At 52.5% G+C, this 25,515-nt stretch overlaps 1 protein-coding gene across 8 annotated transcripts in view; it reads right to left on the bottom strand.

Annotated features, from left to right (window-relative positions):
* MBP (myelin basic protein) overlaps positions 1-25,515 on the bottom strand; it is a 112,167-nt gene that overhangs the window by 85,892 nt on the left and 760 nt on the right. For 6 of the 8 annotated variants that reach the window (XM_045886526.2, XM_045886525.2, XM_054510256.1 and 3 more), the window contains exon 2: positions 2,548-2,623. In XM_045886526.2, coding sequence (XP_045742482.1) covers positions 2,548-2,598 — 51 coding nt within the window. In that variant the 5' untranslated portion in view covers positions 2,599-2,623. Of the gene's footprint in view, positions 1-2,547; positions 2,624-6,751; positions 6,988-23,272; positions 24,636-25,515 lie in introns of those variants that run through there. The other 2 variants (XM_064578885.1, XM_045886524.3) reach the window with 2 other exon arrangements.

Raw genomic sequence — 25,515 nt, 5'->3', positions numbered from 1 at the left:
GGGACAGTTGGTCGAACTCCTTTTATTCAAGCTGACAAAAGGTAATGAGTCTCCGTAGTAGCCAGGTGAGCCAAATGTCTTCTCTCCCTTTGCCGGTTTCCTTACCTGGCTCCCAAGGGCCATCCGCCAGACAGCCTCCCCAAAGGCAGGGAGTATTTTTAGCCTGTGGAACCAGTTTTCTTCCTGGAGCCTCTGTGGGTGGAGTCTGCTGAGAAGGCTGTGAGTCTCGGCCCAGACCCAGGGGCTCAGGCAGCAAGCGTGGGTGTCCTCTGGAGCGCCAGGGCAGGGGGGCGCGTCCTTCCCGGTTCTGCCAAATCACCATCGTAAACATGGACCGAGTGAAAACGAGCTGATAAACAAGTGAGCCAGCACTATCTGGACTCTTAAAAACACAGGGAACCAAAGGCAACATGGGGCTTTCTTCATTTCTGAAGACTGGGAATGATCACGGAAACGTTCGCGTGGCTCCTCCCGTGGCGGGGGTCCTTCTCCCTAATGCTCACCACCGGCCATTCTGCTCTGTGCTGGGGCCACAGGAACAGGGCTCTCAGCCGCCTTGCCACCTGGTCCTGCGTCCGATCCACCTGTTACTAACAGCAAGGTTGGCGTGGGCGCCTTCTCTCTACCCCTTCTGGAACGCCACTTCTCCTACACCTGACGTGTCTTCTTCAGGGGGAGGGAGAAACAGGAGACTGAGAGGTGCTGAGTCACGGGAAGACACCTGACGCTGTAGGGTCCTGCTGGGAAGGGTCTCCTTCCCCGGCGCTGGACAGACGGCTCGGCCAGAGCAGGAAGTCGCCCTAAGCCCATCGGGCGGCAGGTCCTCGGCAGGATGCGGGAGTGAGGGTGGGTGGGGAGAGCAGCTCCCGCAAGAGGCCGGGTGGCGAGGGATGGAGGTGACGCTGCCCTGCACAGACCCTCCGATTAACAGGTCAACCGGCCCCCGACACAGACACAGCTCCGACTCTCCCTCAGGTCAAACAGGCCTTACGGAATCACCTGCAGAAGCATACAGAATGGCCCACGGTAGGGCGGGGGCTCACGTCATCTTCCTCTCTTCTGGTGCAAATCTGAACGCCATGTAGCATCTCAGACGCTCACTCTGAAAGCTGTCAAAGGCTTGCTCTCCACTTACAAAACAAAATTTTTTTTTAAAGAGCTTTAACATGTCACAATCACCCGCAGGAACCAGTGTTCTTAAATTCCCAATTTTTTAAATCATCCAAATGTTAAACATTAGCTTTCAGAAAACAAGAGTGCAAGTACAGGCCTTCCTTCTGCTCAACAATCTTATTTTGGTAGAATTAAACAAATTAAGAGGATGTTTCAGTGACTCACAACATCAAATGACAGGAAAGAACCTCGAGCCGCAAAGCGGATTTTAGAACCGGGGCCCCAAATCCGCCATCACGAGACTGCGCTCCCTCGGGGCTAAGAGGTGGCCGGTCCCGCGGCAGCCGCTCTCCACTCTCACCTCCATAGGACGGAGACTCTGCTCCAGGTGCAGACCCCGCCCGACTGGACACACAGATCAACACTGCTGCCCGTTAGAACGGCGAGGTGATCAGTCGCACGGTTTGGGGTTTAAAAATGAACAAGTCAACCCCCATTCAATATTGACTAGAATCATGTATGTATTTATAAAATCAGTCCCCCTTTCAGCAGGAAACGGAGGATTCCAAACCAATAATGACATTATACACAGGTAAGTCCCTTCCGGTTCATCTTGGTCCCGAAATGATTAGTCAAGACGCTAGATAACACTGCTCTTAACTAATGAAGGTAACACAGGAGCGAGAACAGAGTGTACTCACTCCTTTACTTTACAGGGAGGACTTAAAGCAAATTATGGACAATGACCCCCCCTGGCTGATAGAGGAAAGGAGTCCAGGCAAGAGCAGAGAAGGACCCCCTGCTGCTCAGGTCACTGTTATTCATCACAAACCCTACTACAGAACTCCGGAGAGGGTGTTGGGGCTGCGGCCCAATCCCGTCCCTCGGCAAGTGGCGCCAGGACGGTCCGTGAGCCACCATGTGTCTTGACTGTAACACGCATAAGGTTACGTCGACGTGAAGTACCAAAGACACGGCGCAATTTCCCTTCCCTGTCCCCACAATCAGGGCGGATTCAATGTCCCAAACACAAGGTCAGCCGTGTTTTCTCATCCTCTGAAATGACCCTCGATGCCTGTAAAATGAGGTGGACGCCGTGCGGGAAACACAAAGAAGATTACTTCTGATGACCTGGAAGGATTCTGACCATTTTTACGTGCATTTTCCCCTTTTGCTTATGTGTACCTTCCAAGGGCGGTACAGTGATGGAGTGGACAGGGATCGGGGGCAGGTGCCACCCGAAAGACCAGCCCAGTAAGACTGTCGTGGGCTGGGGTCCGGGCTGAGGCGTGCGGGTCTTGGTCTGTGTGCTAAGGACCACACAGACATTTCTAAGGCAGGGGGATAACACCCCAACAGTTTTAGCAGGAAACCCTGCAGCCACAGTCCGTATCAGGAGGATTATTTCAATGACAAAACCCGCTCACTTCTTACCTTGTTGCCCTTCTCCGCGCTTGACTCCCGCTTTCCTGCGTGGTTTCCCATCCTGAACCGATGAGCTCGTCAGAAGCTACAAGACAAACAGAAGGCATTGGCCTTAAAGCTGGTACTCTCAGAGTGTTCTACCTTGTTTTCAGTCAGAGCAACAGTCCCCTGAGGTACCCCTTGCCTGTTTCTGAGACGAGAAAACTAAAACCCTCAGACTTGAGACACACCAGAAGCCTTATCAGCACGTGCCTTTGTTGGTTTCTGATCAGAATCGGAACGCTTGGACGCGGGACCCCTGCTGACCCCCACGCTCTGTTCAGTGACAAAGACCCCTCAGCGTGTTTCCTCATCCCAGACAAGGAACCCCAGTCCAGACCTCTCGTGGACGGTGTCCACTCCGCGGCATACACACATGGGGTCCCACCTCCTCCCCAGGTGTGGTGAGCCGCGCTGAGAGGCAGACAGGGCGACACTCCTGAAAACGAACCACCGTTCAGGCTCCCTGTTTAGGGAATCATGGGGCAACAGAAACTGCCAGGTCAGACTGAGGTCTGCTTATCAGACCGTTTTAAGTATCCCAAGAATCTGCAGAATTTGCAAGGAAGGTAAAGTTGGATTCAAAAAGCATCTGTTCTTCATCTGGTTTTACTAACATAAACTTTAGCAGTTTTGTGTCTCCTCAAAAGGCACAAAACTGGAGAGTTTAGCCAAACTCATTCTATACCATTCGCTTATCCACCCTCATCCTTGGACCTGTGCTGACCACCGGGACCATTTGCTCAGTCACCTGCGCCTGGCGCAGGTGCTGGTCTTTAGGGACGGTTGTGAAGTGTCACTGTCCACGAGGAATTCTTTTTAAAGAACACGTGAAAACCAACTCCCTGCTAAACGTGAAACAGTTTTTCTTGAAGGGTAAAAAAGGGAAGAATTTCTAAAACATTACATATGCCTGCATAAAAGACAAGTCTGGCTCCCCAAGAGGGGAAAGGGAAACTGCTTAAGATCTGAATTTTTCCAAAGTCTCTCCTAGTCCTGGGTGCCTCTGAGTGACCGTGATGGGTGCCTTTGCCTCTCTCCATGAGGACCCCGACCGTCGGCGGGATGGATGAGAAAGGGAGCAATGACGTTTTTGAGTGTCGCTCCTAGGCTGTGTGTGAGCACGTGAGCAGTTATTGGGTGGACACCACCAACAGCCAACCACCTGTGGAAAGAACACCCTTCCCACCTCATACGTTGTAAATGGAAATTGGGCCGGGCGATCGCATGTCCAGTGAGAGCCCGGGAAGAGAAAGATTAAGTGAAGTGGCAATAATGAGTTCCTGTAAATCAAAGACATAGCTCTAGCAGCAATAAAACATCACTAACTTAGAACAATCAGGTGAATTCTGCATGTTTCATGCACGAGAGTGAAAAAAACCCCAGTGTTTAAAAATGTATGCTTTCAAAGATGCAAATCTACCTTTGCAGATAATTTCAGCCTCCAGTGTGATTCTATCATCTATCTACGAAATTATTTAAATTGGACCATCACAAAAACCCTCAAAGGAAATTTGGGAGGTTTGGACAAACATGGTACTTTACTTGATGGGCACAAAAAGGGAAAGAGAGAACTTGTTTTTGTCCTCTTGGGGTCTACACAGTAGTCACAGGATGTGAGTGGGTGTTCTCCCCAGGAGACATGGGTCTGAATGCAGGGAGCAGCTGTTCTGCTCAAGTCTGGCCTCTCTCTGATTCCTTGTAGGGTTTTAACTAAATATCGGGAACTTGCAAAATGTATAGAATACACAGAATAACAATGCACTAAACATCTGTAGATCTCGCCCGCCGCCATCTTAGAAATAAGCATTGGTTATACAAAACTAAACGCACGCAATAACAAGTATTGTTAAATGTCTATACTACCCAGAGCAATTTACAGATTTAATGCAATCCTTATCAAAATATCAACAACCTTTTTCACAGAACTAGAACAAACAATCTGAAAATTTGTGTGGAGCCACAAAAGACTCTGAATAGCCAAAGCCGTCTTAGAAAAACAAAACTGGAGGCATCAGAATCCCAGATTTTGAGATATACCACTATATAGTATAGTAGTATCTGTAGTGATCAAAACAGTGTGTTACTGGCACAAAAACAGACACATAGATCAATGGAATGGAACAGAAAACCCAGAAATAAAATCATGATTATATGATCAATTAATTTTGACAATGGAAGCAAGAATATGTAATGGGAAAAAGACAGTCTCTTCAATAAATGGCTTTGGGAACACTGGAGAGCTCCAGGCAAAAGAATGAACTTTCTTACACCATACGCAAAAATAAAATGGATTAAAGACCTAAATCTGAGACCCGAACCATAAAAATCCTAGAAGAGAGCACAGGCAGAATGTCTCTGACATCAGGTGCGGCAACATTTTTCTAGATGTGTCTCCCGAGGGAAGGGAAATAAAAGCAAAAATAAACTATTAGAACTACATCAAAATAAAAAGCTTCTGCACAGCAAAGGAAACAATCGAAAAAACTAAAAGGCAATCTATGGAATGGGTGGAGATATTTGCAAATGACATACCCAATAAAGGGTTAGTATCCAAAATATATAAAGAACTGATACAACTTAACATAAAAACAAAACAAAACAAATACTCTAATTAGAAAACGGGCAGAAGATATGAATAGACATTTTTCCGAGGAAGACATACAAATAAACGGCCAACAGACACATGAAAAGATGCTCAACATCACTCATCATCAGGGAAATGCAGATCAAAACCACAATGAGAGATCACTTCACACCTGTCAGAATGGCTAAACTTAACAACTCAGGAAACGACAGGTGTTGGCGGGGATGCAGAGAAAGGGGAACCGTTGTGCCCTGTTGGTGGGAATGCAAGCTGGTGCAGCCACTCTGGAAACAGTATGGATGTTCCCCCAAAAATTAAAAATAGAACTACCCTATGATCCAGTAATTGTACTACTAGGTATTTGCCCAAAAAATGCAAAACACTAATTGAAAGGGGCACATGCACCCTGATGTTTATAGTACCATTACCTACAATAACCAAATTATGGAAGCTGCCCAGGTGTCCATTGACACATGAATGGATAAAGATGTGGTATATATACACAATGGAATATTACTCAGCCATCAAAAAGAATGAAATCTTGCCATTTGCAAAGACATGGATGGAACTAGAGGGTGTTATGCTAAGCGAAATAAGTCAGTCAGAGAAAGACAATTATATGATCTCACTGATCTGTGGAATCGTAGAAACAAAACAGGTAACAAAGGAAAAAAGAAAGACAAACCAAGAAACACTTAACTCCAGAGAACATGCTGATGGTCGCCAGGGAGGAGGGGGTTAGGGGAGGGGTTAAACAGGGGAAAGGAGAAAAATGAAACGTAGGTAAAAAGAGTTAACTTCTTTTAAAGCCGACAACTTGGACTTTCGGGTTTCCTTCCGTCTGAGCGTGAAGAACCTCACATTACCAACCCTGTACTCCCCTGGGCAGCAGTCCAACCCAGCGTTCCCTGCTCCCCACCCCTACTTCCTCCAACCAGCGTCCCCTCCCTGTCTCCCCAGAGTGATGTTCCCTCCTTCCAGAAAACAAATCTCTAAACCTAAATCAGAATAGTGTGGGGTGTGTAAATACTTAGGGGCTTGTGGACAAAAGCGGAGCTATTTTTGGACAAAAGGACGTTTGAGGCTGAAATCCAATGACAGACACCCCCCCCCCCCCCCCGCTTGGAGAAAGGTAATGTTTCTTCCAAGCTGGTTGGTCCTAACCCAAACTTCCTCACACTTCAAAGCAAAACATGAGGCTGCACTTGGGAGGGTTGTTCCTGAAATATTTAATCAATATTTAGAAAACTAAAGACTACCAGACCGAGGATAGATTGAAGTAACAAAAAGTTCCAGGTCAGACTTCTGAATGCATACAGAGGCAGTTAGAGCTGACTGCCTCTTGGATGAACAGCAAGAGAATTTATTTTATACATATCATTTTGTGTAGGCAGATTCTTGCCTTAAATGCACAACATGCATTCTGGCCCAAAGAGAAAGACAAGAAATACAAGGTGAAGAGTGACGTACGATCGTTGACTAGGACCTTCGTCCTGGCGAGGCCTTCCAAGGCACCCGAGGATGGGGGTATCTCGTAGGACTGCGGGCAAAGTCATGGCATGCACATGAGTATGGGCACTGGCTTACCTGAGAGCTAGCAGGGTAGGGCCACAGAAGGATGAGGCACTGTGACGGAGAGCTCACTACTGCTCGCAGGCCTCCCAAACATGCTGAGAAGAACCAGCTGCAGACCAGCCAATGGGACACTGGCGGCCCGCCTTTATTCCACTGCCTTTTTTTAAGTCATCTCCACACCTGACGTGGGGCTGGAACTCAATGACCCTGACATCAAGAGCCCCATGCTCTCCTGACCAGGCCAGCCAGGCACCCCTGTTCCATTTCATTTCTGTAATTAATTGAATTGAGACAGCAGAATTTTGAACATGTGGAATGCTGCTTAGAAGCCAGCTGACTCTAAAGCATCTTGAGTAATTGGAGAAGCTTCTTGTGAAATAATAGAAAAGGGAAGTGGGGGAGGGTGGGGGGGAGGGTTGGAGCTGGAAGCAGAATGACCTCTGGTTGCAGAGGGGGCTGCCACACACTGCTTAGGGTGAAGTCCAGTTCCAGGGGGGGATGCCTAAAAAGCCCCCAGGGGTTACTGGAAATTTCCATAACAGTACATGAACAACCATACTGTTGCAAGCTAGGAGGCTAAAATTCAGCATAAGCTGTTCAAGGTCGCAATCCACTGTTGACCATGCAGCCTTCAGGGTTCAGAATTCACCGCTCCCGCAGCCAACACTACCACCTGGCCCCTTGGTGGAGGTCCTGAAGGGCCCCCCAGACAACACCCACCGCGGGCGGCTGCGAGTGCATGCGCGCGGCAGGGCTGACGTGCGTGGGGGCGCAGAGGTGAAAACAGGGCGCTTCCAAGTATTTTAACCAACTGCATCCTGCTGGGATTCTAACATTTCCAAGTGCAAACACGGCAAGTCAGAGCGAGATGCCAATCCAGGCTAGTGCTGTGTGAAGCAGGGCAACTGGCTCCACCTCTCTGAGCCTCAGATTCCTTTGAAGTGGAAGGAAGGAAAGCTCTTTGGCTGCCCTCTGGTGAGAATGAAGCAGCTCTGGTTAGAGCAAGGGGGAGCTCTAGGCGCTGCTGGTTTCTGTCCTCCCGTCCCTCCCGGCAGGTGCACGTGACAGGGTGGGGGGTAAGCAGCTGCAGGAATGCAGAGACCTTGCCATGGGCATCCACTCAAACTGACAAGGTCGAGGGAAGAGGAGGTGGTAAGAACACCACCGCCCTGGAGAAGCCCCGGAGTGATGCCACACCAGGAGCCCGAAGCGAGAGCTCAGGCCCCCCCCAGGGACCAGCCCGACGCAGGAAGTTGGGCAACTGGGGCTGGCTCAAGACTGCTGAATGGGGCAGCGAGAAAGGAGAAGTCCGCCAACAGGAGCTGCAAGAGACAGCCGTTTCTGGCTTCAGAACAGCCTCCAGATACTCGCCCAGTGCATTTTTACAGGCAGGAGGGCAAATTTATGGTGAGACAGAGAAGGTCCTAGACATCGCCCAGACCCAAGCCTCCCAGAACGTGGGGATCCTGGGAGCGCCGAGTGGATGGGGAGGCTGGGTGCCGCGGTGCAGGGTCAGAGGTGACGCGGGGAATTGGTCATCCACTTCCGCTCTTCACTGTGCCTTGGGGCTCACAGCAGCCCACCTTCTAGGTTATGTAATTACAGGAATAGCCCCGTAAGCTTTGTTCCCATTTCACAGCCGAGAAAGTAATATTTAGAAGACTGAATCTAGCTTTGAGAGTATCGTGACTTTAGGAAAATATTTTAGTTAGAAATAAGGATTTTTAACATATTATAAATATATCTTATGTGGATAAAATCGTTAGAGTGGGTCTAAGATATCATACATTTCTGTATTACTAATTAGCACAATAAAAAGAAGTAAGACCTTACTCTAGCAAGTAGCCTTGAAAAAGAACACCGGATGACAAGAATCTGTTCCTTATAAACACTTGCACGGGGATACAGAAGTTTACTAATGAGAACAGAGGGACATTCTTAAACGGAGGTCAGAACAGCTGCAGGATTCAGTAAGGTGCTGGACCCAACAGCCACAGACCCGACCACACTTCACTACCACGTCCGCCCCCCTCCCGTCCCTACAGAATGGCTTTTTGTTCCATAAGGCACTGGACGAAGAACGAGACAAACAGGGAGTTCGTTATGACCTCAAAGAGCTTATCTTCCACATGTCTTAACTGGAAACGTTCAACTCTCTTCTAATAACGTTTTTAAAAATAAATAGTTGCTTCATGCTCAGTAGGGAGCCAGAGGACTGACTTCGTCATTGGTCTCTGGTGCATTATCCACATATGCTATTTCAGAGCAATGTTTTCCCTGTTCTCTGTGCACCTGCCAAAGTGTGGGCGTGGCCAGTAAGAACACCCGTGGGAGGCCAGTGGTGGGGCAGTGCTGAGAAGGACGGGCTGGGGTCTACTCTGGCCAGAGGGGGTGAAGCACTGAGCCCCCGGTGAATTTGCTAAAATCTACCTGCCAGAATCTGTGGGTCATTCCCAGCAGAGAAGACTATTAACATGTACTTACAGCAGCAGGATTTAAAAATCCCAGCAGGGTGGTAACTTTTGCTTTCTTGATCTTTTTAAAATCAATTAAATGTACTTTGCCATTAACCATTCATGGAATTTTTGCTTTTCACTAGACTCTAAAGGTCAACAGACTTGGTTGTTATCAGCACTACCGTTCCCACTTCCCCTGGGTCCTGGGTCCGAAGGAAGCACCTGGTCACTGGGGTCCAGCAGGGGCACCCAGGAGATGCTCAGAGGACACGTGCTGCGCGACTGGACATCCGGATCCCAGGGATCCCAGCCATGGAGTGGATCAGTCGCTCGTGTTGACTGAGGAACCAGCAGGCACACATGAGTGTGTCGTATTTCGGAGGTGGTCCAACTATAGATTCTAGGGGAATGGAAAGCAAGGGAAAGACTGTGGATCTATGCACTTGCACAGAAGAGGCTTATCTGACCTCTGAATTGTGGGCTGGACATTGAGGGGAAAACTGCAGAACTTAGACTGACAGGGTGTAGTCAGGGTAGCTCAGGAACGGGGAACCCGAATAAAGGTAATAAAACAGGAGGCAGTGACATTTCCAAAGGGGCGGCCTCATTTCCTTTTTGGGACTTCTAACCACAGACAGAAGGTACTCCCTGGAGAGCAGCCCCCCTTCCCTCTCCCCTGCACAGGAAGGCCGCTAACCTCGGAGACCCCAGCTTCCTGGACTCCGTGCCCCCCGACAACTGTGTGTGCTCCAGGCACACGCCACACATGTGTCCGATAACATGGCACACGGAACATGAAGAGAAAGCCGCTGGCCTCCCCACCCAACCCGGTGAAGCCACACAGTCTTCCCGAAGTCCGCTCAGAGCAAACAGGGTCGGGTTTGATGTTTCCCAATGAAGGTCTGAAGGCTTCGCAGTCTGGAGAGTGAGTGTTGTAAGGGTTTTTTTTTTAAGATTTTATTTATTTGACAGAGAGAGAGAGAGAAGAGCAGGGGGAGAGGGAGAAGCAGGCTCCCCACTGAGCAGGGAGCCCGATGCGGGGCTCGATCCCAGGACCCCAGGATCATGACCCGAGCCGAAGGCAGTCGCTCAACCAACTGAGCCACCCAGGCGCCCCTGTTGTAAGGGTTCTGAGCCATCTCACAGAAGAAGGGGTGGGAGGAAGGGAGAGCTTTCTTAAGTTCAGAAGCTTGCTGTTTAGGAGGACAATAGCATTGAAGGTGGACAGACACCTGCCCATCTGACCTTGAGCAAGTCAGCTGAACTCGGCCTGGCTCCCACCTGCCTGACCTATCTGATCAGGGGGTTGGGAGAGTCAGGTGACAGGACAGCCACACCGTGAAATGTGTAAGACGTGGGGAAGGGTGGACTGTCTCCACAGCGCCTGGCCGCACCCACACAGCACTGGGAAGGGCCTGCGAGTCCTGCCCTTGGACACAGTGCCATGACAAACCCTCAGATTCAACCCACCGACTCTGGTGAGAAGCTTCGGCGCCGGCCCCACAGCTGCTCCTCAGCGCAGCCGTGTCCTCCGTGGGACGCCTGCGATCCTGAAGACCAAGGTGTTCCGGACTGTGCTGCACGTGGCCAGGCTTTGTCACAGCCAAGGGGAGCTTTTGCTCCCCACAGACTACCAACAAATTCAGATACACCTGGAATGCAGATGAACGGACTGCTTGGAAGCTGTCCTAACTGGCTGAGACTGGTGCTACCGGGGTGTGGACGTCAGCCCCTCGCCGGCTGGTGTAGCCCCTTGCTTGGCGGCACGCCGGCAGGAACCGGACTTTGCTTCCTTTTCCTCGACTCCCCACGTTGAGACTCCACAGCCCCCAGAGGTCATGGCAGAGGTTGGGGAGGGAAGTGGGCAAGTAATGGACTCCCCTGGTGATTAATACCGGGAACAGCACAAGAGGGGCCCTGACGGGGGAAGGCATTTGGAATTCAGTGGTTTCTTTTCAGGAAGAGTGGAAAACTAAGTACAGAGGGAAATCAAGAGCATACAAATGGCCATTGGCGGGCCAGACCTCACGGCAGGTGCCGGGGATCCAGCGGCGAGCAACAGGTAACGCGTTCATTAGCCAGGGGAAAGCTTACAGGAACCTAGGTGGGAACGCGGAGGTTCAAGCGATTCAGTTGTAAGTACTTCAAGAAGTAGCATGACGGGGCGGGAACTAGGTGTGTGGACGCTGGTGTGCGTGGACAGATGGAACGGAACGAACAGGAACGGTGGATGCTGGTGTGCGCGTGGACAGACTGTCCCAAGGAGGAAGGAGGCGGGGACTGGGAGGCAGGCTCATTGGGCTGACATTGAGTTTCCACAGCAGGCAGGTCTCGGGACGGTCCAGTGACAACCCCCACCCTCCCGCCGTGTTCTCCCATTTGAGGTCATTCGCGGGAAGCTCCCCAGTGCTCCAGACCTCCTTCCACTTCCTCTCCCAGCTGATGACTCATTCTTGCTCCAGGAGAAGCACCCAGACAGCAGCCCCTCCCAGGCCCACGGGGTCCGCAGACCACCGTACACACACCTAGCCACTGCCTCCCCCTGCGCAGGGGGTGCTCACATGCGGTCTCCCACGGAAGTTCAGATCTGGGGGCAGTGACAGCCAAATACCACCATGCCGTTTTGCTGCTTTGAAGACCGTTTTTAAAATTCACTATCTCAGAAGCAGCTAGAAAACACAGTAATGGTAACAATTTAAAAGCTTCTCCACCTGACTTCCCCCCACGGAGACTGCATAACATCTCTCCTGACTCCTTACTCTTTGCCCAGATAAATACGCTCTCCGTTTTCATACACTTAGAGGCAGGTATGGGAGCTCAACCAGAACACACGTGTAAAATGCAGTATAATAACTGTGCTGGGAGGGCGCATGACCCTGACCCTGGAGGTCAAAGGGCCCTTCCCATGGTTAGGGGTTGTATTTTGTCCCCCCAAACATCTGTGCACAGCCTAACCCCCAGTGCCTGTGACCTGATTAGGAATAAGGTCTTTGCAGGTGCAATGAAGTTAGGAGGAGAACATAGGGGTTAGGGTGGGCCCTACTCCAATGACTGGTGTGGACAGAGACACAGCAGGTCTACAAGCAAGGGGACCCCGAGGAACAGTGGCGGCCACCTGAAGCTGCAAGGCAAAGAAGGATCCTCCCCTGGAAACTTCAGAGGGTGCATAGCCCTGCCCACACCTTGATTTGGGACTTGGGGCCCAGAACTGGGATGAATGTATTTCTGTTGGCACTCATCCAGTCTGTGGCCCTCTGCTATGGCACCCATCCAGTCTGTGGAACTAACACACAGGGAAAAGGGCAGAGTTGCCGCAGACTCCGAAGCAGGAGCTCTTAGAAGGGAGGAGGCGGAGGGCGGCGGGCACAGCGTGTGCAAAGGCCCTGAGGTAAGGGAGGCTGTGAGTGGAGTCCGAGTGTGACAGGAAAGAGACAGAACACCACGAATCGGCTGTGGTCAGGACCATCCTGCGGCAGATGAGTCATCTCAGCTGAGACGACGGACGCTGCCACGTGGGTGAGCCTTCATCCATTTCTAGACCGAGTCTAGACCAGGTCGGGGACGAGCAGGCTCCGCAGAGGGCTGAGTTCCCAGAAAGCCTGGGCTACAGACGAGTGTCTGTGCCTCCCCCTCCCCGATTCCTACGTTGAAGCACTGACCCCGTGTGATGGCAGCAGGACGGGGGCCTATGGGAGGTCACGAGGGCAGGACTCGTGCCCTCAGGAGAGACCCCACCCGGCTCCCAGCCCCTTCTCCAGGGGACGTCACAGCAAAAAGACACCATCCATGAACACACACGAGGGTCCGCCCCAGACGCCGAATCTGCCAGCACCTTGATCTTGGGCCTGGGGCGTCTAGACCTTCGAGAATGAACATCTGCAGTTTCTCAGTCCCCGGTCTGCGAGCCTAAGAGGCAGCCCGGCGGAGGTGAGCAAGGCCGTCTGGAGCGGTAGCCGCAGGCTGGCCTCCCTGGTCTCCAGGACTCGGCATCAGCTGCGGCCCTGACGACATCGACGGAAAACCCAGCTCCATCCAGACCCCCCCAGGAGCGTCTGAGAAGAGCTGGCTGCTGGATCTGGGGGTACGGACAATTCCGCCTTAAGGCGTCAGATAATACCCCCACGCTCGTCATCACCACGCCTGTTCCCTCAGGCTTATCAGACCGAAGGTGGTCTCCAGCTCGCAAGAGCCCTGCCCCAACGTCGTCGGAAACCACTTGAAAGGGAAGTCATGGAATTGCAGAAAAACGTGCTTGCGGACGTCTGCTTGCAATCCCTGGAGGTTGCTGTTCCCGGGTCGGCTGGTAGGTAAAGCACCATAAGAGCAGGGCCGCAGTGAGTGTGAGGACGCAGCCTGGGGCGCCGACCTCCCTGCCCCAGAGTACTCTGCTGGAGGGAGGAAGAGGCAGACAACAGGGCAGCTCGTCCACCTTCCCAACTGCCTGCTCACACATTCACGATCCTATGACTGGGTAAGATGTTAGCATTCTGCAGCTCTTACAGGGACAGAAAAACCTCTCCGTGTATAAACAAGTCAGAGGACGCTGGCCTCGCTCCTAGGACCCGGCCTGCCAGGCCCGAAGTCACGTCGAGACCGGCCTTTCTGATGTGTGGGGAGAGACTCCGCTCAGACGCACTGGGCACACCCTTCCCTCGGCGGGCGGGGTGTCTGGAGACCTGGTGGTCCTGGTGGCCGACTCGGTCACCTCGAGGGAATGCTGCGTCCCACCGGCTCCCGGAGGTTCCAAAGGGTAGGCCGGGCACAAGCTGCCCACACCAGGGGCCCAGCAGCTGGAACGAGGCGGGCAGGCGGCTTCAGAGCGGAAGTACCTGGAGCGTAACGGGGGTGGCCAGGGCATGCCCTTTCTTGTAGACGCTCTCCTGCCTTGCTCGGAGGGTTTGGGCCCGCATTCTTCCATATCCATGAACCTGTGATGGGAAATGTGACTTCCTGCAGGTGTTGTGGAAACAGCTGGTTAATATTTGACAAGCACCTGAAGATAGGAACCGTCGGTCAAGGGTAACAAACCCCAGCAGGGGCCTTCTGTGACCAGCCCACGGGTTGTCTTCCACGGCATCTCCCCCGTGAGCCGTGGCAGGGACTCATGAGGATGGCATCTCCCCGGTAGGTATGTGCACGCCACTCAGCTCAGAACACCAGCTCTGGTAATTAGGCTCACCTACGCCATGACCACAGGTCCACGAGGGCCACATGACTCAGCGCACGGTCCGTGGCAGTGAGAAGAAACGCACACACTCTGCGCACGGCTCGGGGCCAGAGCTAGTGATCAAAGGACAAAACAATGTGCCTTCGACTCAGAGCACATTTCCACCCACCTCAAGAACAACTCATAAATTCCCTGACACCGGGCGTGACGGCTCCTGACGGTTACGCACAGGGAGGAAATGCGTTGGCTCCGGCCATAGGTTTCTAAGTGGCCTGGGGCCCAAAGAGTATCATTTGAGTCTTAACTAAACCAAACCTGTGTTTCTTTCTGAAAACACAGAAAACACCTGAATCCCAGAACTGTTGATCTAAACTGTCCAGATTCAAATCCCCAACCCCTATCCATGTGGCCCCACGGGAGACAGCAGGTCTCACCAGGCACGCAGCATGGTACTGGGTGACTTCTTTCCAGAATCTTCCAGATTCCAGTCAGGGAAAACAGCGCTCCGCGTGGTCATCAGCCCATCACGGTCCCACCGGAGACACGGTCGGAGGCTTCCCGGGGGCCCTGCCGCTCCCCCCGGGGGTGAGTCTGCACTTCTTGAGACACAAGGGAAAGGGTGACAATTATATTTACAGAAAGGGGAGGGGGATGGGTACCAGCAGAGTGGGAGGTCATGGTAGGCAGGGGCTGTGGGTTTGGTGTCAGGAAGCCCATGCGACGGGGTTACCACGAGCTGGGCGCTATCTGCACATTTCAGAGCATCGCTTCTTCATCCTCTCCCCGCTCCGCGGACTCATCTTACAGATGATGCAGCTCGGAGGCCGGGAGAGGTCGGGTGACCCCAGGTCGCACGCGGCAACCTCACGGAAGACCATCTCCAGCATTCCAGCTCCACTTGGCCCCGAACTGACCGGGGGACCCGGACAAGGCACTTCATTTCTTCTAAGAAAGGATTTCTCGATGCATTGAATCTTGCATTTATTAAGGAAAAGAGCTCCATCCAAAGGCCAGAGGGGGCACCTCTCCCCCACTCCACGCCTTACTGGATCTGCTCTCGTGGTGCAAAAGACGTCAGCGGCAGTTCCTCACACCCCTCCACGTGAAAACCACCGCGGAGCAACAGTAAAGAACGAAGCCTTGCAGGAATACATCATGCAATGAAGTCCCTTTTAAATCTTACTGAGAATGGCATTTAAATGAGTAATTATATAACAAACGCCGAAGGTACAACAAGCACGTTATGAACGCGAGACTGCCGAAAGCTTACATCCTGAATTTGAGCTTTCCATGCGGGCTCTGCCCGGCATTTGGTTTCTAAATGGTATATTTAGGGCTTAAAAAGATCAATATCCTTTCAGAAGGCACTGATTTAGTACTACTAAGCTGAGGCCTTATGATTTTCTTGCTCCATCAAAATCAAGATTGTCCAGGATGGCCCTTTTATAGGATACCCAGTGCTTACCCAACGCACTGCTATTATACTATAATAACGTGTCTCAACCCTTCATAGTCCTTACAAATTACAGCATTTCTTATTTGACCCCCTTTGCAGAATTTAAACAAGGCGTGGTAACATCTAAAGACAGAGTAGAACCCACCTAAAAGAGCAAAAGGGCATGACGGAGTGGGAGAAAATGGGCATGGGGCGGCAAACCAGGATTCCCATCCCATCTGCCTCCGGCCGCGAGGCAGCCTTGGATGGGTCAGCTGGCCTCTCAGAGCCCCACCTGCCGTCCTTCTGGGGAAGCGAGGGGCTGGAGGAGGCTGGCTCGGGGCCCAGCCGCCGGTGGGAGCACTCTGCTTCGGAGAGTGCTGGCTCTGCACACGCAGCATCTCTACGACATAAGCATTCCCCGACGAGGATTAAGCAAAGCCGCCCACGTCCTGTCAGACTGTGACAGCTGGTTTCCTGAAGCCAGAGGCCCAGTCCAGGACGAGGTGCTATGAAAACTCACTCCTGGAGTGTCTGCTCCGCACCAGAAGGAGCAGCGAGGGAGCGGGGCAAAAGGAGCCGGGCTCTATCACACCCACACAAGTGTGCACACACCCCTGCACGCCCCTGCACACGCGCATGCTCTCGCTCTCCCTCTTCCGAGTTCTAGGACGCTAGGACAACATCCGCAGGTGTTCTGCAGCCTGTCGCTTTGAGGGGGGCGTCCTCAGACCTGACCTAATCTACGTCTGCCTCAAACCCCTTACAGAGTGAGACAGGGTACACACAGGCAAGAGAAGCCCGCGCCACACCTCTGTCCTCAGGTGGAGCAGGTGTAATGGCCCTACAACGAAAGTGGGGCCCTTCGTTTGTGCACTGCTCTGTCCCCAGCGCCACGGCAGTGACTGGTACATAGGAGGTGCTCAGCAAATTCCCGTTAAGTGACTGGGAGCAAACAGAAGTAACCATGAAGCTAGCCCCTCCACCCCAACCAACCACATGTGCTCACCTGCCCACGCACACACACACTCATGAGCAGCACGTCCGTGCCTGGAGACCCGTCCTTGGTTTGTGGCATCACGCCCAACCGGAGCCACACGTGAGCCACGGGGAAGCCCAAGGGGTGAGAGTGGCCGGCAGGACCGGCAGAGCTGGACGGAGCCGCCGAGGTCCATCCAGCCTGGGGCACCAAGAGGAGAGCTGAAGACCCGGGGCCCTGAAGGCTCCTCTAGGGGCAGAGTCCCCCCTGAACACGGAAGCCCTTGCTCAGAAGGAACCAAGGACCCTGCACACAGGAACCCAGGTCCCTGCCCTCAGCTCCAGACTGAAACCTGCGATGCTTGGTTGCACGGGGACCAGCTGTGGATGTCCTGGTACTGGACGCAGAGCCCGTGGCCGGGGGCCCAGGGGCAGCCGCCTGCCCCACACGTGCTGCGTGAAGCCGTGGTCAAGGGCAAATGCAGACTCCTATGAGGCCGACAAGGGGATCCAGCATGGAGTCGGGGACTCTGCCCTTCAGAAGGCGGGGAGGACCCGGGGTCAAGGAAGCATGCACCTGCGCTCAGCTCACCCATCACTGGCTACACCAGGTCTGGGTTACAACATGTAGAAACAATTCACTAGTAGATTTGGGGGGGGGGTGTTATACTTGAGTTAATTACCTGTTCAAGGTGCTAATTTAGAGATTATACTTTCATAAACATTTGTCCAAATGTTGTTAAATAGAAACACTTGAGACCAGGTCAATCCAAGCAGTCCCTGGCGCAACTGACTGGCCTCCAGGTGGAGGGCAGCCCGGCTCCCTGGGCTGGAAACTCAGTAGGGACCATCTATGCACGAGTCAGGCCCGCTGCACTTAGCTGCACTAAGACCTCGGCTTGGTGTTTTTCCTTCTTCCCTGAAGCCCAGGGGCACCGTGTGGGGCCTGGGCTTCACCTGCTTTTCCCTCTGCACATTGTCACGTCTGCCTTCCCTAGGCCTCCACCAGACACTACCAAATGCCCGTGATTCGTCATGAAACCCATGCTTGGTCTGTGCAGAGTACTCCAGAGCAAGTGACCAGGAAGACGACACTAAGAAGAGGAAGGGGAGATACTGGGATTTGGAGCCAAGAGCAGCCACCCTCCGGCTCCCACCTGATGACAGGTGTCATGGTCATGAAGTGTCACTCACTGAAGGAGGTCAGGGGCGAGCCCTGTGGGTTGAGTCCAGGGTACATTTTTCAAATTCCTGTCTGAGCCCATGTCATGAAAGCAAGTGAAGTTCAGTCTCAGAGATTTAGGCTCTGAGATGATTGGGTCACAGCAGTCCTCACGAAACCACCACCTGCACGAGCGAATTTAATTGTTTTTTTTTTTTTTTTTTTTTGGACTGGTTTGAAATTTTGTCCAAGTTTTAATCTACCTTCACATTAAAATGTACTTTTCCTATAGCACACTTTACTCAGGTGTTGCTAACCCTCTGTAAATGCGTATTTGTATATTTATATTTCCATTTAGCGTTAGGACTGTTACCTAATGTGGCTTTAACCGTGACATTTCCCTGCATTTTCAGGAAGTTTTCTGCCAGGTCTGCGCACTTCCGTCTCCCTTCACAAGACAATTCCCCACCACCAGTCAGGAATAAATAAGGTCAGCTCTCAATATCTGGTTTAAATCCCTCTCTCTTCCAAAGTAAGTCCTGACATATGGAAATAATGACAGAATAAAAGAATCATCATCTTCCTTTTGGGACGATACCACCTTTCAGAGAGCAATATAACATGATGTATGGAAGCTGCAGATGCATTCTGCCTGCCTCTGACATTTGATTTATCCTCTTTATATTTCTGGGAAGACAAGTGCAGCTGGTGTTCACACTTCATAAATCCTTGGTCTCCTCTATTCCAAGGTTATTACATTTTCAGACACCACAAGAACCAGAATAAAAACCAGAGCACCCCCACAACACCCCCCCACACACACGCACACACACACAGACACAAACAGAAACCTAGGTCCTAAAATATAAGCATCATATTTATTTTATTAAATTCCTGCTTTAATTTATCTGATCTTCTACGGCTGCACAGTAAGCCAAATAAATCATGTCCCACATTCTTTGAACTGATAAAGAACAGACTCGGGCGTATTCCTTCTATAAAGTCCAGACCCTGCTATGCATCAGCTGTACGATGATGATTAGGTTCAGCAGAACTCATCCATCTGTGGATGCAACAGATACGAGCCCCACACTCTATGTCGATGACACCAAGGCACGTAAACTATATTTTAAGTTTCCCAGAACACACATGCGTGATGGAACATTTAAGCACCTTGTAAGCAAAATGCTCCCAAAACAGAGATCAGAGCCACTATTGCTAAAAGCTGAGCAGGGAAGGTGGGCATCTTGGAGACAGACAACCTGGGAATGAGCAGGCTTGTAAAGAAGCAGGACAGGGGGCCACAGGGAGCAGGCAGACCACCTCAGGGCAAACAGGCGCCCGTCCTGTCCCACAGCTTCGTGAGAAGACACGGCGTCGGGCTGGCCGGCCGTGCCAGACGCTTTGGTGGGGAGTTGGCTAGCCTGCCACCACGCCACTCGTGCCCCCCCCAGCCATCTAAACAGATGCAGGGAGGTGTTTCTGTGTGCGTTTTGCTTCTAGGTTTCCAGATCAGACTCTGGAAGGAAGGGTTACATCCTAGTGAGTCTTTCTTCCTGTCTCTTTAGGCTGGCGGTTGGTGGGGAGGTGGCCTCCTGTGTCTGCATGGTCTTTGCGGACAGAGCTATGCTGTATGGCACTCCTAACTGGAGGGGAGGGTGGGATGTGGCCAGGCCGGTGCCCTGGGGCGGGGGGGGGTCCCACGACCCCGACCCCACAAGGCAGGGACGCCACCTGCGCAAGGCGGCTATCCAGCGGTGGGCCAGGCCATCGGGGGCCCTCCCCGTACTTACAACACTGGGCCCACCATGCTCACCACCGCCTCTGACAAAAACCAAACCCTCGCCCGATTTAACTGCAATACAGAGGAGTCATTCTCTGAATTTCCGGAAACATCACTGCAAGAAGGCACATCATACCAGTAGGGCCATGTCTCAGCGAGCCCCACTTTCAGAAGTCACTGCCCTGCTGCTTCCAGCCGGGAGCCATGGGGTGGTGGAGCCGCGGGGTGGTGGAGACACAGGGAGCCGCGGGGTGCTGGAGACATGGGGAGCCGCGGGGTGCTGGAGACATGGGGAGCCGCGGGGTGGGGGAAACGGGGAGCCGCGGGGTGGTGGAGCCGCAGGGTGGTGGAGACACAGGGAGCCACGGGGTGGTGGAGACACAGGGAGCCGCGGGGTGGTGGAGACACGGGGAGCCGCGGGGTGGGGGAAACGGGGAGCCACGGGGTGGTGGGGCTGCGGGGTGGTGGAGACACGGGGAGCCGTGGGGTGGTGGAGACACGGGGAGCCGCGGGGTGCTGGAGACGGGGAGCCAGGTCCCCGAGTGGGCAGCACAGCTGTGGGCCACAGCTCTGTCCCCCGCGGGCCCCAGGCTGCAGGGTGGGACGTGGCTCCATGAGCGAGCGTGGGCCCCAGCAGCGGAGCGCTCAGAGTGCACAAAATGTCAAGATGGTCGGCACTGAATGTTGACCACCGATCAAAACAAAACCCAGCGTGGGCGCCTGGGTGGCTCAGTTGGTTAAGCGACTGCCTTCGGCTCAGGTCATGATCCTGGAGTCCCGGGATCGAGTCCCGCATCGGGCTCCCTGCTCGGCGGGGGGTCTGCTTCTGCCTCTGACCCTCCTCCCTGTCATGCTCTCTCTCTCTCATTCTCTCTCTCTCAAATAAATAAATAAAATCTTTACAAAAAAAAAAAACCAAAACCAAAACAAAACCCAGCGTGCAAGTACAACCAAGTCACGTCTGCTTGCAAACGAAGCATCATCACTACTCACTGTTTGCTAGATGGTTTTAAAACTGGGGAGATATAAACCAAATCCAAGCCTTCATTACCACATAGTCAAAATCCGCATGCTATTAAAAGCCACTGCATTTAATACAATGTACTAAACAGCTCTTGCAACTATTTTTGTTTTCGAATTTGCAATACATACCAAGGAAAAGCATGTCACCCTCAAGAAAAACAGCCAAGGGGCTCCGAGCAGAAACTCATTTCCTGTAAGAAGGCTGTGGCTTCAGGCCTCAGAGAAACCTCCCTCACGCTCTGGAAGGCGCCGCCGTCCTTCTAACCATCGTTAGCCACTGACCCCTTTTCAAAGCCAGTGTCCGTCCTAATGTGGTGCGTCATATCACCATCAAGAGAGATGTTCTCAAGTTCCTGCAGGTGAAAAATCTGATTGTTTTCCTATGTAATTCTTTCCTTCCAAGAGGAGCTGTTTGGCAAAGGCCCCTGGTTTCTGAGCACTCCCCAGGGGCTCATGTGGCCTTCCAGGGACAAGGGAGGATCCCGCTCCTGGGCCTGGGGGCACCACTCAGGGGTGGCTGGGAAGTGTGAGGGCAGCTCCATCCCCTGATCCGGGGGCCTCTGACTTGTGAAGATGAGCTCTGGGGGGCCTGAAAGGACCAGAGATCCGGGACATGTGTTCTCAGACCTTACACATGTCACTCGACAGGCCTGCTCCCCCCGAGAACTCGGGCTTCTTGCGTGTAAACCGGGGACAGGACACTGCTGGACTCAACGGGTAGCTGAGGAGCTGCGGAGAAGGCATATGGCCAGGCTTCCCCATCGGGATGTGCAGCCTTCCTCCAGAGCCCTAAGGGCACCATTAGTCTGTCTGTCTGTGTCCTTTTAGAAAACAAATCTGTGTCAGGGCAGGGGGAGAGTAACTAGGGCTTTTAATGGATTTTATATATGTCCTGAAAATACACGTATTATGAAAGTACAGTGTCCTATAAAAATAAATCCATGGGTTGAGAAATTCAGAAGATTAAACCTTATTTAAAATAACATTTGGGGTGCACCTAGATGGCTCAGATGGTTAAGGGTCTGACTCTTGATCTCGGCTCAGGTCTTGATCTCAGGGTCGTGAGTCCAAGCCCCACATCGCATGGAGCCTGCTTAATAAAGCAATAAAAAATAAAATAACACTTGGGGAACAGAGTGGTTGTTCTTATTGTGCAGAATGCTGCTTTAACCTCCTGAGGACAAAGATGTCAAGGAGCAATGCCCCCAACATCACCCACATGGACTCCAGGTGTGAACAGGTGGGGTGCGTGTGTGCAGAAGTGTGGGGGTGTAGACACTGAGAAACCCTATTCCCCACCTCTGTACTCCTCTGTGCTCTTAGTCCATCTTCCCATGTTCTTTCCCCTCTATTACTTCCCTTTTGGTATATTTTTTATATTTGTCTCTACTATAAAACTAAGCATGCAATTTGGTTAATATCACTTATGAATAAAACCTTATTTTCCTTCTTTTATTCTGAAAAATGTTAACCCCTTCACTCTTAAGGAATGTGAATTAATTTAAAAGGAAATCAAAATCCCATTGAAAGTTTTGTAGACATAAACAAGGCCATTCTAACCCTTGTGCGGAAAGGTGCAGGACTTGGAGGGGTCACGACGATTTTAATAAGAAAAACAAAGTAAGAGGACCCACTCTACCCAATGTTAGGGTTTATTGTACCGCTAAGGTAATGAGGCCAGTGTGGTACTGATGGAGGGACAGACACCTGGATGGGTGGAACAGAATGCAGAACCCAGAACTAGACCCACACAAATATGTGGAAATGATTTCTGACAACAGAGCAAAGCAACTCAAGTGAGAAGTGATCTTTTGTTCAACAACAGCCCGCCCAGGAGCAACAGGATACTCCTAGGCAATAATAAACCAAAGCAAAATGAAAAGCCCTCAACCTACACCTCACACTTTATACAAAAGTTAATTCAAAATGGACCACAGACTTAGGTCTAAGATGCAACAGTATAATACAAAGAAAAAAAAAAAAAAAACGGAGAAAAATCTCCAGGACCTCAGGCTAGGCAGAGAGGTCCATCACAATCCATGAAAGGGAAAATGAGTAAACTGATCTTGTCAAAATGAAAAACTTTCTCTCTACCAAAAACCCTGGGGAGAAGATGGAAGACATATAAATGAAGGAAAATAAAAGAAGGAAAGTAAGGTTTTATTCATAAGAGGAGTGCCAACCACTGGGACCAATGTCTAGAACATAGAAAGAATTTTCGAGACCAAATGCCCAATTAGAACATGGGCAAAGACACGAACCGGCTGTTCACTGTAAGGATGTACAGATGGCAGATACATGCATGAAAATCTTCAACGTCATTTTCCATGAGGGAAATGCAAATTAAAATCACAATGTCACCATACATCTCATGATAGAACAGCTAAAATAAAAACTAGCGATGGTGCCAAATGCTGTCAAGTTTGTGCACATCCTGGGTCACTCCCACCTTGCTGGTGGGATGCAAAATAGTGCAGCCCTCCTAGAAAAGAGAAAGGCAGTTTTTTACAAAACTACACATGTGCTTACCTTACTGTACTGTAGGGCATCCCTTCCCAAAGAAACGAAAGCTATGCTCACACAAAAACCTGTACGTGGATGTTCAACACCATTTTATTCACAATAACCAAAAACTGGCAACGATCCATGTGCCCTTCGAAGAGTGAACGGTTAAAACAAAACAAAACAAAAACCCAGAATGGCAGTGCCTCCGTGCCACGAAATACTGCTCAGGAATGAAAAAAGAACATATACTCAACTGAGCAGATCTCAAGAGAATTGCACTTAGTGAAAAAAGCCGATCAAAAAAGGTTGCATATTGCATGACTCTGTTTATACAGCATTCTCGAAATGATGAAATTATAGAAATTGGGAAACAAGATGAGTGGTGCCAAGGGCTTGGGGAGGGAGAAGGGAGGGCGTGGGCTGCAGCTGAAAAGGACAGCATGCACAACCCAGGGGTGGAACTGCCTGACCGGACTCTTGGTGACCACATGATCCGACTAACATTTAAAAAAAGTTCAGGTGGCAAGAAAATCACAGAGCAGGCTGCTGCCGGTTCCACTTCCCATGACATCCTCCACCACTGTGTGGTCACTGTCTCCGCGGACTTGGCAGCAAGACCCGACCTTCACAAACCACCGAGCAGCGATTCAATGTCAAATCACAGAGCAAGCACCTTGTCTTAAACTTTCTCATCTTTGGGCAGAAGTGTGGTACATTAGAAAGATTTTCAAAGTGGATCTGAACCAAACAGATTTTGTTCGACTCCGATTACTGAAAGTAGTCATTTCAGAATAGCTAAATTCTTGAGAGTTCTCGCTAACCAACATTGTATGGTAATTTTTAACTAGATTCCTTCCCTTCAGGTTTTTGTTTATTCCACTTAAAACTATTGATGGGCCCTTTTCCTCGTCTGGCAGAAACATGTTATCAGGCTGACGGCCTCCGGCAGGTCACTTGGGCCACCCTTCAAGAAGGGCTGCTCTGTTCAAGGCTCCCCAGCTCCGGGCACCAGGTAGTAATGTCCAAGGGGGCCCCGCCACCACCCACAAGTGACCCGCCGGTGAGCCTGTCGTCCCAAGCCAGCCCCTGACTTGTGGGCCATGGCCTGTAAAATGTCCCTCTGACCCTGGTGAGTTAAAATCTCAAATAACCACAGGTGCTAGATAGGGTGCTCCCTACACTCCCCTTCCTCTGAAAAACTCTTTCTAGCCCAGTGTGGGTGTCCCTTGCTGGGTCAGCCAGAGGCCCCCCCGAACCATGCTTACACCCCTCAGCATACATCCTGGCCACCTCAAGCGCCTGCCACGGATGCAGAGCTGAGGTGCACACATGCTGTTGATTCTCACGTCGTCGCAACTGGAAAACAGTGAACAGGAACCAGAACGCGCCTACTTCCTGCCAGTCTCGCTGCGATCCGCAGAGAAACTTAAACGTTTTGCAAACCGCACTCCACCTTCCGAAACGGAGGGCGAGAGTGGATCCTGAAAGAACCGTGGAGCTGCCACCGGCATCCCTCCGGCCCCAGGGCCACGGCGGGGGGCGGGGGGCCAGCGCAGGGACGCAGAGCGGACACACCCTGGGGGCCTCCAGCCTGGCGTCGGGCCAGGGGGGCGGGCGCGCCGCCAGGGCACCGGCGCGGGGCGCGCAGGCGGCTGCAGGGGGGCCCAGGCGGCTGCAGGGGGGCCCAGGGGGCTGCAGGGGGGCCCAGGCGGCTGCAGGGGGGCCCAGGCGGCTGCAGGGGGGCCCAGGCGGCTGCAGGGGGGCCCAGGCGGCTGCAGGGGGGCCCAGGCGGCTGCAGGGGGGCCCAGGCGGCTGCAGGGGGGGCCCAGGCGGCTGCAGGGGGGCCCAGGGGGCTGCAGGGGGGCCCAGGCGGCTGCAGGGGGGCCCAGGCGGCTGCAGGGGGGCCCAGGCGGCTGCAGGGGGGCCCAGGCGGCTGCAGGGGGGCCCAGGCGGCTGCAGGGGGGCCCAGGCGGCTGCAGGGGGGCCCAGGGGGCTGCAGGGGGGCCCAGGCGGCTGCAGGGGGGCCCAGGGGGCTGCAGGGGGGCCCAGGCGGCTGCAGGGGGGCCCAGGCGGCTGCAGGGGGGCCCAGGCGGCTGCAGGGGGGGCCCAGGGGGCTGCAGGGGGCTGCGGGCCGCGCGCTGGCGCTGGCGCTGGCGCTGGGACAGGCCCCGCGAAGGCGGAAGCCAGGCGAGGCTCCTGTCACCGCCCCCCGTGATCGCAGGGAAACTTGCTTCGTTCCGGGGTGGGGCCGCGGCGAGCCGGCAGGG

This window comes from Mirounga angustirostris, unplaced genomic scaffold (genome assembly GCF_029215605.1).
Source record: "Mirounga angustirostris isolate CCGP_5_RB_7025 unplaced genomic scaffold, mMirAng1.0.hap1 SCAF_14, whole genome shotgun sequence".
NCBI lineage: Eukaryota > Metazoa > Chordata > Mammalia > Carnivora > Phocidae > Mirounga > Mirounga angustirostris.
This window is presented reverse-complemented; position numbering and strand designations above follow the sequence as displayed.